Raw genomic sequence first — 16,648 nt, 5'->3', positions numbered from 1 at the left:
TTAGAACTGACTTGCAATTCAAAATCTTAGCAACATCATTTTTCTTCCTTCTACCAGTAGCAACTCTGAGACATGTGAGTTCCTTTCACTGTCCCTTCCTCTCTGATGGGAACAGTTTTGGGGTTCCCTGAATTTAAGTAGGTAACCTATTTGATTCTCTATCTTGGGCATTTTTTTCTTTCTTCAGGATACATACACAATGATACGTCTTCACTGGATGGCCTCTTGAGCTCCATGAAATACAATCCTAAGTAGCAGAATAAAAAACTAATATATAATTAATGTTGGCTTAGTAACAGTTATGTCAATATTTAGTATTTTTAATTTAAAAAAAACTGGGTTTCTTTTGGTTAATAAGATATCTCCATTTTTGTAATTACTAGAAAATGGTCAGAGAAATTTGAATTCTGCTGTGTTGGTTAAATCCTGACTTACCAGCTTTCCCTTTAAAAAACACTTTCCCGCATGTTCCTGCGTATCAGCATTTTAAGACATAGTTCACGTTTGCCCACCAAAAACCACAGCTGCCTACAGTGTGGTCGGGTTGAAGGAAAACATCTGATGCTTCTAAAAATCATCAATGACATGCGCCCTTACAAGATCATAATTCACCCCTGCAAGGCAACAACCTAGGCCATCAGTTACATCCTCAGGCTCCCTAACATGGCAATTCTCAAACCATCCCTTGTACCTCCCCCTCCAAAAAACTTCCTATAACATATAATTGAACCCTCTCTCTGAAAATACTACTTAGCTAAGCATGAAATGGGACATGTTATAGAGTTAGTAATTATTTAGGACTTACCATATGCCAGGCAACGAACAAACCACTTCACATACATAATCACTTTACTCCTGCCAATGAACCTACGGATTAAGAAATTGAGGCTCGCAGTGTAAGGAACCTGCACAAGATCACACAGGCAGAAAGAGCTGGGACAAGAACTGAAGCCCAGACAGAGTAATTCACTGCAAGGCCCACCCTCTAACCCACTGCACGATGCCACTTTGAGAAGAAAAAGAAGATGCCCTGGGCAGAAACAATGGCAGTTTGAACAGCAATGCAAACGAACTGGGCATGTCGATCGCAATCGCATTAATGCTCGGCAATGGATCAAAGTTGAGAGAGACCTTTGCACATTTAACCACATGCTAAGAAAGATGTTTCAAACCACAGGGAGAAGTATCAATAGTATTGAACAGTACCATGCAAAAGTATGGGTCATCATTTTCATTTCCATTATAATCACTATTAATCGTGAACTTTTTTTTCTCATGTATCCCATTTTGGGAGTGGGGCCCATTTGCACAGATCTGTTAGGACATTTACTTTGTGGTGTGTATTACGTATTTTCTCTTAAGTCTCACTCTGCAGGCCAGAGCTCGGGGCAAGCCTTATTATAGATCAAAGCCAGTGAAGTGGGTAATGAGGTTTGGTATATAAAACACTTGGTATAAATGCAGAGGAAATCCTGGCTTTTCTTTAACATTAACTGCTTGGAAATGCATCATTTGAAATAGAATTCTTAGTAGGAAACTAGCTACCAAAAAATAATTTCCCTTCGCCTAGGAGACCACTGGTAGCTAGCTGCCTTTCACACATACAGAGCCCCGTGCAGAGAGTTATTTTTAATACATACTCCATGGGGTGACCGCTAAAATGCACCACTGAACGTGAAGAGCGTTTCCCACCACAGCAGAGACAGAGAACTGAAGGACTGTTCACTTCAGCTTCACTTAAGGAGTGTGGTCTGAATTCTCAGGCTGATCCATAAGCTTGAAAAGAAACAAGTAAAATATCTAAGCAGACAGTTTTCATCTCAGCGGGTAGAAAGAGTCCTTACATATTCAGACTTGTAGGTCCCTGAGCCACAGCGGGGCAAAGGGGAGGTGATTACAAATATACCATTAGGAGGATAATTACATTTTCTGATAACTTTAAAAATCATGTCTGGATTCTCTTTTGTCAACTGTCTTTCAAGACTAGTCTATAAGGTCACTTCTTTATTTTTACAGAGCAAGGCATTGTTTTCATTATTAGAGCCAAATGTTTAGCACCACAGTCCAACAGCATGCGTGGCGGTGGATGGAAGTCATAAAAAAGGGTCATTAAATCCCCCAGTTCACTCACTCCATTCCTTTCCTTTCCCTTTTGTCCTTCCTTCCATTTTTTTTTCTCCCTTTTAACACATCTTAACAACTTAATATGCTCCAGGTACTATGCTATAGGTGCTGGGGTAAAACACAGACTATTTGTATTACTAATCTGAAGTGTTCTCCACCAGCCTCAAAGGCCCAACCTCGTTAATTACTGCAAGCTCTCTGGAATCGGAAGCCACACTTGACAACTAGACTTCTTTCTCCCCACTGCGTGTTGTCTTGAATTTGTGCAGGAAGAGCTTGATGGGATATTAAATAATCTGCTGTCCAGCTCCCTCATTCACAAGGTTACCTCAGATAAATCCTTTAATTTCTGGCAGTTCCATTTCCTCCTGTACAAAACAGAGATCACAACACCGGTCCGACAATCCCCAGACGGGGGACCTGGTGACAGAACTCATAATGTCTTGCTCAGCAAGGTACCCCTAAGTATAATGCAGGGTCGGGTGACTGAGTACCAGGGCAGCTGCGTGAGCACAGACAGGCAGCTCATTTCACGAGTCTCACCAGCCTCACTCTTGTCCCACAGCAAGGTCTGAAGGTCACATTCTGCCCACACAGCCACACTAATTACAGCCACAGTTCGTGATGAGTGCTCTACCCTAGCACCATTGTGAAGGCTACTACTGGCCTTCAGGCAACAAATAGGTCAGAAGGAGGATTCAGGAGCCATGATGATGTCATGTCGTCCACCCACACATTTAATGCCTTTTCCATCTTAACTGAGCATTTACCATGTACTATGGCCACATCTTTTGCAATTTGAGGTGTGACAGCAAAACTAGAATGAATTTCTTTTTCCTTCTTCACAAGTCCATGGATAGAAGATTCATTCTTACCCACTTTGGCCTAAGATTTTTTCCTTTCATTATTAAGTTGAGCACTTCCTCTTTTTCACTTAAAGAAAGCACATTATGGCTTCTTGTTGGCACATCCAAATGGCCGTCATCACTATTTTTGTGTTGTGGGGCCATTATTAAGTAAAACAAGGGTGACTTGAACACAGGTGCTGTGATACCACAACAGTGGATTTGAGAACCAGGACGGCTACTAAGTGACTAGTGGGTGGGGAGCGCACACAGCGTGGCGACACTAGACCAAGAGATGATTCACATCCCAGGCTGGACAGAACAGAGACATCATCGTGGTATTCAGAATGATGCACAGTTTAAAATGTATTAATTGTTTACTTCTGGGATTTTCCATTCAACATTTTTGGACAATTGTTAGCCATGGTAAACTATCCGTGCAATGAGAAACTCCAGATAAGCGGAACTACTGTAATTGTTAAGAAAACTTTTTCCCATCCTATATACTGAGGGGTCAGTTATTATCACGGACCTGCTGAAGGCCATCTTCCATCAACAGGGGAGGAAAGCAGAGGTGACCACAGACCAGGATCCAGCTGTTGGTGACACTCAGTGAATCCTTGCATTTTTCTCCTATGTCACCCTTTTTGAGTTGGGTTATTGTCAAATACAACTAAAAGTCCAGACTCACACATACATTGACCACAAATAGGTCCCTTAATATCTATGTGCCCAGAGCTTCTTTATCTCCTATAACATAGGGTAGAGGATGTGATAACGTGATGATGATTATAATGAAGGTGATAATAATAACCTTCACAGGTTACAAGAGCATCGAAGGAGATCATAATTGTGAGAGTGATTTGTAAATCCTGATGTTAGCAGTTGTCATTTATGCTGCTCGGAATGGCATACAATTTAAAACTTACGAATTGTTGTTTCTGGAATTTTTCCACTTAATACTTTCGGACCATGGTTGACCGTGGGTAACTAAAACCATGGAAAGCAAAACTGTAGATGAGGGGGGGCTACTGTAATTCATTATAACAGCAACAGCAAACTCATATTCCGGACAAGAAAGTAGACGACCCACTGGGGACACATCATTGCACCTCTTGGAGCGTCACTCTCCTAATCAACACGCTGAGGGTAAACGTCCCTAATCTGCTTGTTTTATATGCTGTGTATGAGGATCGAAACTATAAGACCTGTGCTTGAATCTCAGCCTCAGCACTTCTACATTGTGTTTGCTGCTTTGGCAAGTGACTTAACCAATCTGTGCCTCAGTTTCCTCAGCTGTACAATAGACATGTTAATAGCATTCGGTTTCCATGAGAATCAATGAGTTAGTCATGTAAAGTGCTTAGAACAGCGTTTGGCACAATGTAAGTGTTAGGTAAATTAGCTATTATTACCTGTGTCAAAGAGTTTAAAAAAGTTAAGTATTATAAACGGGTAGCGTGGTATTAGCATTCTTACAGAGCACCGGTTCTCAAGAGGGTGGAGGGTCAATACACTCCTCCCAGGTAGCAGTTCAGAAATGTCTGCAGGCACTTTAGACGTCAAGGGGTGCAGGGGTGGCATAGTACTAGCATTTCGTGATGGGAACCAGGAATTCTAGCCACCTTGCAACACCGGGGGCAGTCACTGACGGTGTGAGCTTTTACCAGATCCCAGAGGGCAGCACAAATCCCCGCCCACCTTCCCCTGTAGCTTCGCGCTGATGGCGACGTTACAAACAAGCGCTGGCACCTGCCTCTGTCGTCACAGCCTCTGCTGTCCTTGTGGTAAGCGTTCGTCTCCCGGAGCTTTTCTCCAGCACGTTGATGTTAAAAATATTATAATAATAGGGCATTCTGTTGGTTTTTAAATGTAGGTTTAGGTTATATGATTTATAAAATTCATTTCTTGCTAATAACAAGAGGCGTTCGAAAACTGCTGGGTCTGAATTGGATTGGAGGTGAGGTAAGGTGGAGATGTGGCTTAACCCAGCTACCTCACTTTCCAGTGAAGAAAATCAAGGCCCAAACACATAAAGCATCTGGTAAAGAGTAACAGTTAGTTAAAAGATAAATAATCCGAGTTTAAAACTCTAATTCCAGAGTTTCAAGATATTCTTTAAGAATCTGTACACCCTACCAAAAAAAAAAAAAAAAAAAGAGAGAATCTGTACATCCTAAATAAAATAAAAAAATTTTTAAAGACCAAATTCTCATCCAACCCTGAGATTTTACACCAGCAAAATCACTGCCCCGTCCTTGAGCCCCACATCCCTGCCCCACGACCCCCACTACCACCCTGGAGAAAGTGGTAGTGAAAGTCACATGTGAAAGCCAAGTGTTCCCGGAAACAGTCTGGGGGAGAAGCTTTGATGGACAGGGTGGAGATCAACAATTGTCTCTGACTTTCTCCTTTGACTTTCCACTTTTTCTGGTTCACTTCCAAAGGGGACCTTTCGGACCCAGGGATGATTCTGCCCACCCCCAGCCTCCACAGTCCAGTATGAGTCTTCCAGAACATTCTGTACTCCTCAATCTTGACAGAGTTATGGAGGAACTAATTGTGTTGTAGTTTCTGTTACAAAAAGGTTGACATGTTTCAAATTACTATTTTACTAACACTCAAAGGGCAAAGAACTCCTGCTGTCCCCACCCAGAGAGGCCATGGCTGTTCACGTAGGTGTGCCCTGCCCCACCTCGAGGGTGCCATTCACGTGGCCTGTGTGAGTGGCGCCCCCTACAGTGAAGGGTACAAGTCTGCAGGGCCACATGCAAGGTTCCTGCTCCCTCCCACTCCCCAACACCGAGAATGAGTTCACAGTGGGAAGATTTTTTTGATATGAACCTTGTTGAGTAGTCAGGTAAACACTGACTTAACTGGCACAGTTTACTCACTATTTTAAGTCTGAATTATAGTTTAGCCTCCTCGCTGGCCATGTGTTCAGTGATGGAGGCCCTGTCCCCTTGTCAAGTGGGGTCACACAGCAGCAGCACCCTCTTCATAAGCTAGGGAGACCTGGCGCATGAGGGCTTTAAGGCTCGATTCTCTTTCCTGTCCCTCCCTGTTGAGTATCCCACACAATTGCTGTTTTCTCCTCAGGGTTGTTCCCAGCACTGCAGCATATTTGAGCAGTGGGGAAGACACCTTGACCCAGTAACTGATGCAACTTCCACTGACCCAAGTACACAGTTCCACCCAGAAGCTCAGAGTATCAGTTTCACCTAGAGGTTATAAGTATGAGCTTTTAAGTCAGCCCTGGAACCCTTTTAGCTATGTTACCTGAAGCGAATAACCTACTGTTTGTAAGCTTTAGCTTCCACATCAGTAAAATGAACAACAGTATGAACCTCATGGAGTTACTAGAAAGTCACATGAACAGTTGCAAGTAAAGCCTGTCCCATATTAAGTGCTTAAGAATTATTAGTTACTGTAAAGATTCTCTTTCCCCAGAAGAGTGGTCTTCTGTACGTTATAATTTCATAGGACAAAATTAAGTTGAATAAAAATAAGAAATAGAAACTCTAGTAAAGAAAAAAGGAAGGATTATCCCTAAGAAGAGGCAATTTCATCTTCATTTTATTTGAATTATAAAGATAACTAATCTCAGCAGGCATCTGATACACGTGTTTTTTCCCTTTTATTCTCAGAGTGCTCTTCCATTCAGCAGCCTTGTGAAGTAAGCATGATCATCTGGTATCTTTATTCCCATTCTTTGGAAGACACTGAGGCTCACGGAGGTTAAGATGATTCTGAGGCATTGAAACTTGCTGTTCAGCATTTCATTTCACAAGGTGCTCCACTTGTAGAGGCAGTAACTCTCCACAAGGGGGCACATATCATGAAATGGGGTGCGTACTAGCAGCCATTGAGAGACTATACTCATTTCCACCAGCTCCCCCAACAATTAACACCCCCCCAAAGCAACCTAAATTTAAAAAACAAAACAAAACAAAACAGTGTATTTGCCATATAAATATATATAAAGTATCTCCCTTAGCCAGAGAAGGAAAACTCTGATTCCAAAAAACCTCCGCTGCCTTGCGGCATACCTCTTCAGGGGAAAGGCTAAGGGAGTAAACCCCGACAGAAAATCCGGAGCCGGAGTCCCTAAGGCGGTTTGACATTGTAGTCAACACCGGCAACTCCTGCGGCGCACCTGAAGCCAAGCTGTATTGACTCCGTCTTTCCCTTGGACCCTTCAGCTGCGAAGAGAGGGGGGGTCTGCTGCATGGGCAACAGCAGACCCTCCATATCACCCTGCCCAGGCTCTGTAGCTTCAGCTTCACTGGAGAGGACACTCCAGCGTCATCGCAAGATGTCGATTCAACACGGGAGGAGACAGATACCGTGTCACTCCCGAGTCGGACTGCACAGCCATTCTCGGCGGTGCAGATAGACTCTTAAGAAGCTACACCATCGTCTCTTGAGACGGACGGCTGCCGACGACGATCTCCCTTAGCCCTCTCATCCATCGAGGTTACTTCTGCAAAGCCTTTCCTATGTAGAAATTCTGGAATCAAGATGGCATGTCATAATATGAGCAAGTAGGCATGTGTTTTAAAAAGCCCTTCCTTGGTAAGCACCTTCAGCTTGGAATTTCTGTACTAGGCCAAGCTACAAAAGAGGGCATGTATGCTCTTTGACTTGATGGTATATGGTCACTCCAACCACATCTAGGACCAACACTTGGCCTCAGAATAAGAGACAGACACACTTTTGAGTGGGGCCTCTATTGTCCACTTAATAGGAGTCAATTTCTGAAAACTCACACTGGAAATAAGACCTCCGCCCTGGGTCCAGGTGGTTCTTGTCTAGAAGGCCCAGAGGTCTTCTCCAGTAAGAATATGTTAGAGGTCTTTATAAAACTCACTTTTCAGTTGGTGCATCAATGAAGTCACATAACTACTTAATTTTTTGTTTTGCTTTAAGTTTATTTTCAACTGTAGGGAGCCATCTTTTCTTCCTCTTTTAGGGTGAGAGATATATTTTTTACTTCTTTGCTAAGTCATTATTTATTAAATGAAAACTAAGAAGAAGAAAAAGGACATAATGAAGGGCAGTAAAATAAAAATGGCCTGCCTTTGTCCCCCTGATCTTTTACAGTAAATACTGTGAGCTGAGCAGGTGTCCAGCAGTTGACAGTCAAAACTACACTCGCCCCAGGTTCCACCTGCCCCTTGTCACACACACCAACACACACTGGAGAAAACTTTTTTCTGTTTACATATGTTAATCATCAAGCCAAAGCAAACAGCCTTCCACTCTCTGTATCCAGGGTAGCAATTAAATATGAAGACATCATGAATCCTCTAGACAAATAAGAGAGGGGGAAAAAAATCTCTGTTTTCTAGGCCAGGGGGTGGGCAGGGAGTTGCATCAGCTGTCACACGTAACAAAGTTGGTTTCCCAGCTGGGGACTTTCTCAGTTTTGCACATCAGCACCACAGTTGGTGAACGGAGTATTTGCTTAAGTCCTGAATTTAGGACTTCAATCAACTACCAGTTCACAAGGTCTCACTTGAACATGTCATTGAGCACCAAAGCTCAAGGTTGAGTACCCGTCTCTAAATAAAAGACCCCAGACAACTCAACCCACAGTTAGAGAGGAGCTGGGTGAGAAGATAAAATAATTACACAAACAAGGCTGACAGAGGCTAACTGGTAGAGAGACAGATAAAGGGAGAAACGCAGCTGGGGCGGAAAAGGAGAAGGCATTATCTGCTTATTACCCTACTGCCCTTGTCCCCCACAGGCCACCACATAACCACAAATGGCTAACTTAACACACTTCGTATTCTATTCACATTCAGTGATGAGGGGACTGGGCACATCGCATCTCAAGAGAGTAGTTTCTAAGATGCCTCGTGGGCAGAGGAAACTGTGTACAAACGTGAAGTTGTTCCCACACACGTCTGGAAAAATACCCGAAAATGTAGGCAGAAAAACCACTTCACTAGCCCTCCGCGCAGAGCTACCCAGAAACCAGACCGACGGGCCAAACACCCAAAGGTGAACTTTTACATAAAGCTGCAACACACTCCAAGCCGGGGGCACAACGCCCGAGCCAGAACCCCAGTTTCGACTTTGAAAGCAGGGAAGTCGAGAAGGGTGGTGGGCGTTTTAGCATTCACACACTGCCACCCCTCTCTGGTCCCTTTATGATTCAACCTTCTTTGCTGGGTTGTCCAGGCTTCTGAGGAGGAAACGGTGCCAAAGAGGAAAACTGTCCGAGTTGTGATTACTCAGTGCGCTGGCTTCCTAACGTGGACGGGTGAATCTCTCCGTCTACACTTCCTTTCCAGCTCCACGTCCCAGTCCCTACGCTCCACGTGGAGGATCTGCAGATAAATATAGGGCTATGTGCCCTAAGCATGCGACCCCATGCTTGGCACGTAGTATTTCAAGAAACACTGCTGGCCTGGCACTTCACACACACCCCTACTGGGTCAAAGCCTATAACGTCTCTAGGGTGGGGACAAGTTGCCCCCTGGTCGGTAAAAGTTGTTAAAACTCCACGTCACCCTTTACATCCCGGCCCCCTGGGGTGTGACAGTAGGTAGGTGCCAGTGTGGGGAGCCCGGGGGGTGTGAGTGGGTGTGCGTGCCTGGCACGGCCCACGCGGCGTTAACCCCTTACCTTCCAGCAGCACCTCCTTGCCAGCGCGCTTCAGCGCCTGCACCGCCTCATCGTGGGTGGCGTCTCGCAGGTCGGCTCCGTTCACCGACAGGATGGCGTCGCCCACGTACAGGGCTTGGGTCTGGTCCGCCGCTAGCCCCTTGAAGATCTTGCTGATAAGGATGGGCATCTTGTTCTCCTTGCCCCCCTTAATACTGATGCCCAGCCCGCCCAGCTCCTGCTTCAACACCTTCACGCCACGCTTCTGGTTCGAGATGGACTCAGGCACCTGCTCGGGCAGGTCCGTGAAGGCGGTGCGCACCCCGGCCGAAGAGTCCGGGGGCTGCGCGCCGCCCGCGCCTGGGTGCCCAGTGCCCCTGCAGAATGTGCCATTGGTGGCTGTTCCGATGCCATTGTACGCCGCCGCGCCCTCCTCGCAGCTCAGAACCAGAGCGTCCTCGCTCAAGTTCACCAGAACTTTGTGCCAGCGATCCCGCACCAAAACTTCCAGCAGCCCGCTCCGCTGCGCCCGGCCGCCGCCCCCGCCGGCTGGCCCCGCCGCCGCTGCCGCCGCTACCGCCATCTTTCCGGCATTCTTAAAATGCCATGTGATTGCAAAACGGGGGGAAAGTGGGAAAGGGTTGCGCGTGGCGGCCTTGGGGCCCGGGGACGCGGGGAGAACGTGCCCAGCGGGGAGGAGACAGCACGCGGGACTCCACTCCGGGAGTTTGCAGCCGCGCCGGGCGCGAGTTGGCAGCCGCAGCCCGGCTGGTCCCCCCCTCGCCTGATCCTGGGCGGGGTGGAGCAACCTAAAAGAAGAAGGAGAGACAGAAACGGGAGGGGAAAAAAAAAGCCAGCTGCCAGTTGCAAAACCCCAAAGCCGGGGGAGCCGCGAGCAGCGAAGAGCCGCGGACAGCCGGTAGGAGGCAGGCTTGCCGGGAACGGGAAGGGCGGGGGCCGACCGCTCACCTGTTCGGCCGCTGCCGCAGTCTTGGCGGTCACACGCGGCCCGCCGGCTCAGATCCTCCCCGCCTCCTTCCTCGGAGCGCACGTCGCCGCAGGGGCAGCTTCCCTAGTGCCTTCTCTCCACCCTCGCCAGCCCTCTCCTCTGACTCTTACCCTCCAGCCCCCGGGCTCCCACCCCGCACCGTGGCTGGGTCCCCGTGCCCAGCCTTGGTCCCCTCACTGGATGTTCCTCCCTTCCCTTTCACACTCTCCGTTGAATTGTCCCTTGGTGCTAACTCGCAGTGTCTCTACATCCAAGTCTGCCCACCCTGTCTTCCTCAAACCAAGGCTTGGCCTCTCCTGCTGAGTTCTTACCTGTCACTCCCTTCGAAAGGACTCTCAGGTAGACTCCGACGGAGGCCCAGAGTTCTCTGAGAGTGGAGATGGAAGGCTGTGTGTCCCAAGAACCCAGAATGAAAGGTCAGCATCACCCAGTTCCCCCAAACTTCTTCTCTTTAAATGCAGGACATCCTTCTGCCGGCTCTCTGGAGAGGTGTCTCTGCTGAGTTGGTTTTTCAGCAGGTCACTCACTGCCTGCCCCAGACCCCAGGGACAAATGTTCTTCCAGTTCTAACCCATAATATGCTCTATGCTTCTCACTTATTCTCCCCCTGCCCCCCAATATTACACCACATGCTTCCTGGGACTTTCTTCCCAAGGTTTTCGCTAGGAAGCCCACCATTTAAGAACTCCGTTACAATGGATTATGTCTGAAAAGTTTCTAATTTGGAACTCAAGTTGCATTTTTCCAGGGGAACAGTATTATAATTATTGGTTACCTTCCCAGGTCAATCTGGAAATGCCAACATAACTCATGTATGTCATAGCTCAAGCTCCCAGAAACCTGCTGGTCCTCGAACCTCTCAGCTCCATCCCCGCACTAAGCAGATCTCATGGGCCTCTCCAAGTAGTTCATGTTCTCATTCACCTGCCCCACCCCACCTTTCTCTCCCCTCTCTCCACCAACAAAACTCACAAATCTGCAAATTCCTAAAGGGAAACTCAATCCAACAAGGTGTCAGGAGGAAAGAAATATTGAACGCATTTCCACTGATGTGTCATCACTGAATGTCCCCTGACCCTTCCAGAATGACTCACACTTTTGATTGAGAACGCTTAAAAACTCTGACAAATCCCTGACGGGTGGTTGGTATTCCAGGCAGGGTCACAGAAGGAAAGGAAAACCTTTGGACTTTTTTCTTTTTTTTCTTCTTTTGAGGAGGAGGAGGAGGGACCATCACTGTCGACAGGTCAGTGGGAACCCTTGGGTTAATGTTTCCCCTTTTCTATATTTTTCACCGACCAGTTTTCCAAAAGCTTTTTTAACTCTTCCATGCGGAGGTTCCCATGGCAGGGACAGCAGCCTCTGTGCACAGGCTCAGACAGGGAGCTCATACGGGCAATAGGACTGCTGAGTGGGAAAACTAGGTAGACCGGCCTCTGCCTTAGCGACTGAGGACTCACGTGCATCACTCTTCAGGGAAGCCCAAGCCTGAGTGTCTGCATTCTAGCCCCAGCGCACCAAGGCGGAGATAGGCACCAGAATGCCAGTGTGATGATTTAGAAACCAGAACAGATCTGCCTCTGGGCCCATATCCTCCATTCACAACACGCCTGTACCTTTTGCCTCTGTGGGCCTGGAATGTGGGAGGCCCAGGCATAACTAGAGATAATGTTATCAGCCTGCTGCGAGATATTGTAGGCTCTGCGAAGGGAATTTCTCAGGACCTCTGTGATAAGCATGGTTTTTCTGTGTAAGCAAACCTGCATAGGAAGGAGTAGGCAGCTTGTTGAACATGGCATTGAAAGGAGGGAAGACAGACTTTTAATGTCATTAAGCCTGAGGCATGTGTGATAGCCAGAGATGGTTTTGCCAGTGGAACTATAAGGGCTTTACATGTATTAATGTAATCCTTCCAGAAATTTTAGAGGATACTTACTATTATCATCACTCTCAGTAAAGAGTAAGGAGGCAGAGAAGCTTGTTTAATAACTTGCCTTGTAAAAGACTAGTCATGTAGCCAGTAAATGGCAGTTAGGATTTGAAGTCAGCCTGGTGCGTGTGACCACAGGGTCCATGTGGCACCGAGGCCAGTCTCTCCAAGGGAGTAGCACTGAGGGGGAAGGCTCTTCTCCTATACCACATGTAGGAGTGTCCAGCTAGCCCTGGCCTCTCCTTCTTTCCAAAGTTACAGAATACCCTGCCCTCCCCTATTGGACACTTTTTGTTTTCTCCTTCATACATGTTAATATGTTGAAACTGGCAACTCCTGGAGTCTTGCTGGCCTAGATGCCCTATCTTATCTCTCAGACAGCTCTGCATCTCTGGCCTCCCAGTAGTGATGCTGTCTCTCAAGGGCGTACCTTATTGACCTCATTTCTTAGTTCTGGGTGGGACTACCACACTTAGGCCCCTTACACTCACAATTGGCACAGATTATACTCTCCTAGGTCTCCCCTTATAATGAATGGTCATGAGAAAGGACCAAAGAAACTTTCGGCTTCCTCAATTTTGTAAGTGTGGCACTTGAAGCTCACAAGTAGAGCAATAGCCAACCCAGGGCCACATAGGAAGTTTGTGGCAAAGTCACAACTCAGTTACCATGGGTACCTGTCCAACTTCAGTATTCTAGACATTACACCTGAAGCCTCACCCCACTGCCTCTCTAACCTGATTTTTTGTTTAGTTCTGTCTCTCATTGTGTTTCTTCCTTCTGCCCTAAATTGGGACCCGCCATGCATACCCCTTTCCCATGAGAGATGCATTCTCCTACAGAGGCTTGAGGGGACTTAGAATTGCAAGAAACAGGTCACAGCATCCCCAGTTCCTCAGAGCCGAGGACACATGCCCCTTCCTCCAGCAGTGTGTGCAGGAAGGGGTGATGTCCTTCCATTTGTTCCACAACTACCATGTGCCAGACACTCTTCTAGGTGTTACAGGAATGGAAGCCAACAAACTGGCAAAGACGTGCCCTAGGGGGCTTATACCATACCTGTGGTAGGGTGGAGAGAGAGAGAGACTGCGAACGTAAGATACTTTCATGGAGAAGTAAAGGCTAGTAGGAAAGAAATAAAACAGAGACATGGGATCAAGAATGACTAGGGACAAGGGACACCTGTGAGGGGCGGTGATGGCTGTTAAGGAAAGCCTTTGTGAGAAGGTAACTGTGGGGCTGGGACATTGGGTGATAAGAAGAGAGTCTTACAAAGATCTAGGAAAAAGGGTCCCATGGAAAGGGAAGAGCCAGTGGAAAGCACCTGAGACAGAAGCAAGCTTGTCTGGTTCTAGGGACCAAAAGCAGGTCCCAGTGGCTGGGGCAGCCTGTGGAAGGAAGAGAGAAGTAGGAGAGGGGATTGGGGATGGCTGGACCAGGTCACAAGTAAGGCCCTGGAGGACTGCAATACCGTTCGTCCTTGTCTGCTTTGAGGTTCGACAGCCATGTATTTGGGATTGTTCAGGATAGTCTTGATTTCAAATATTACTTCCTATTACCTACTGAGTAAACTTCTACTGGTTAGAACACATGTTTCAATATTTAGGTTTGGAAAAAAGAATCCTTGTGTTTTGGGTACTCTTTCCTAAACAGCGAGTTGAGCATCTTTAAGGCGATTATACAATATATAGCATGGACAGTGGATACAAAGTGAACACTGAAGAAGAAATGCAGAGCCCCTGGATACCTGGGGGTAAATGAGAGGAAAGAATGAGAGAGGAGCAGGAGGAGAACTAGAAATTTAAAACTCTTGAGGTGAGTCCCACATATGTAAATACATGCTAACTAAATGCTTATTGACTTCCCACTCTTGCAAAATCATAATGCTGGGTTAGTGATCCTTATTTTCAAGATGAAGCATTGAGACTGGTGGATGCCCCAGGAACAGAAGGCTGAGCAGGTTCTTTCTTCTCTGGTGTGCCCCAGTCGGCTAATAGGTACATCATCAATATTAAATGGGTTGGCAAACACGCTGCATTGCACATACCTGGTATTTACCTGGGCGGGTCCTTGGTAAACTAGATAGACCACCACCTAGAGTATCAGTTGGCCAGTTAGTCAGGTGAGCATTACTTGATTGCGCTTTGTGTTTAGAATGTTGCAAAGGGGACTTTTCCAGCGTCATATTAGCCCAGGGCAGAATTTAAAACACTTAGCTGTTTATCCTCCACCTCCTCTAATTGTGTTCCACTCCCTTTATTTCCCTTCCATAACAGCCTGCTGTCGACACAAACCTTATACCAGCCTTTGAATATCTGTAATATAAATTTAAGTCACTTTTCCTAAGGATTTATATATCTGATCCTTAAAAAAAAAAAAAAAAAAAAAACCAAAACTGTAGCATGCTAAGTTAGACCCCTTATTAAAGACACTGAACACATTCTAGGAACTTTTTAGCAACTTGGCCTAAAGAGTCACACAAGGTGTCCTGGTACAAAGGTGAAGAGGAATAAGAAACTGAAGTTTTTCCCATACACATCTTTAAAACAATATAAAATGAAATTGGCATGAAATTTTAATAAATATTTCAGGATCTTGCTAGGCTACCCTTCAGGCTCCAAAAGAGGTTGATTATTAACATACTGTTGGAACCTTCAGAAGCAACATCCTCACCACTTTCTTTATGGCAACATTCCTGTGCACTCTCCCTTGATATGCAAGAAACGTCTTCCTTTACAACCTGGCAGCCCATTTTCCCCCCCATCACCCAGTTTATTTCCTCCACTGCTGCAGATGGTGCCCAGATAATCTCTCCATTAACCCTTTGTACTGAGCTCTTCGTACATCAATATGACCACATAGAGATCTTCTTTTTTTTTCCTGATTGAATTCTCATCTATTCCTTCTATTTCCTAACTCCAACTGAAACTTGGAATAGTTCCCAAATACTACATCTCCACCCCCTCCCCACTGTATTCTCTGTCAAGAACCTCCCTTTCTTTGACTGTCCTGGAAGTCTTATGAAGGTACACCAACACTTTGTGTGTGTGTGTCTGTGTGTGTGTGCTTATTTATTTTATTTTATTTTTTATTTTTGGTTTTTCAATTACAGTTGTCCCCTTTCCCCCAATAACACCAACACTTTTGATGCTTCTATATCTTGGAATGTTCATGGTCTTGCATTTTTCACCATTTAGCATGCTCTACCACTTTCTTCAAATCATTTCTTATCTTTTCCTCAAAACCTCTAGCAATCTAGAAATTTTTGGATGATTTAATCTCCTGGCTCTTGTTTTTCCTTTTCAATATATTTTTCCACTGTCATCAGTCTGACATGAGTATTTTTAAGGAAACTTCATTGTATTCTGCTTCTAACTGGGTTTGAGATTTGGAACTACAGTAGTTCCTTCACTTCTAGACCTTTGTTGAGACTGAACTTTTATTCTAATTTGGAAGATTAGTAGGAAATAGCAAGGATTAATGACCCAGGTAGTAAATAAATATCAGATGACTTTAGGTTTTAGAATTGAGAGTTCAAATGTCAAGCTAAGGAAGTTTCTTGGTGGCGGGCAACCTGAGTTTCATAAAAGAGGAAGGTTTTGAGCTGAGCCCTCAGGAAGTGCAGACTTTGGAGAGTGAGATAAGAGAGAACAAACATTCCTAGCAGAAGAACCTCCGTGGTCCCGTGGTCAAAACAGGAAGAAAGGGAGGTACAGATTATCTTTATTTGGCTGTGGGTTGATCAGCTTAGATGGGTGTTGGAAAGAAATAAGACAGGGATCTGGTGAAAAGACAGTATTATCGGTCAGAATGTTTGGCTCCAAATGATAGAATCCCAACAACACTGAACACCAAGGGTTTGAAAATGCACGTGCTCACATTGCCAGTCCACTGAGGGTGATAGAAAGGCTAACCTCCAGTGCAGCTGGAATTGATTTCAGCACACCTTATCTTCTCGGCTGCACAAGGCCAAACCATGGCCACTGGCAGCTCGGCTTCTAGGAAGAAAAGGGCTCTTTTCTCCTTATCTCCATTAGAAAGGGATCCAAAAGAAGAAAGAACTCAGTTTAGGTCACAAATCTACACTGTTGGCCAGAGATAGATACCATGATTGGCAGTCCCCAG

At 45.9% G+C, this 16,648-nt stretch overlaps 1 protein-coding gene across 1 annotated transcript in view; it reads right to left on the bottom strand.

The window, feature by feature from the left end:
- Nucleotides 1–10,557, bottom strand: part of SNTB1 (syntrophin beta 1) — a 196,978-nt gene extending 186,421 nt beyond the window's left edge. The window contains exon 1 of the mRNA XM_090283409.1: nucleotides 9,606–10,557. Coding sequence (XP_090139535.1) covers nucleotides 9,606–10,167 — 562 coding nt within the window. The 5' untranslated portion in view covers nucleotides 10,168–10,557. The remainder of the gene's footprint in view (nucleotides 1–9,605) is intronic.
- Between the last annotated feature and the right edge of the window lie 6,091 nt (nucleotides 10,558–16,648).

This window comes from Furipterus horrens, unplaced genomic scaffold (genome assembly GCF_987537825.1).
Source record: "Furipterus horrens unplaced genomic scaffold, mFurHor1.1.pri manual_scaffold_7, whole genome shotgun sequence".
Lineage (NCBI taxonomy): Eukaryota > Metazoa > Chordata > Mammalia > Chiroptera > Furipteridae > Furipterus > Furipterus horrens.
Note: the sequence above shows the minus strand (reverse complement) of the source record. Positions and strands in the feature narration are given on the sequence as shown.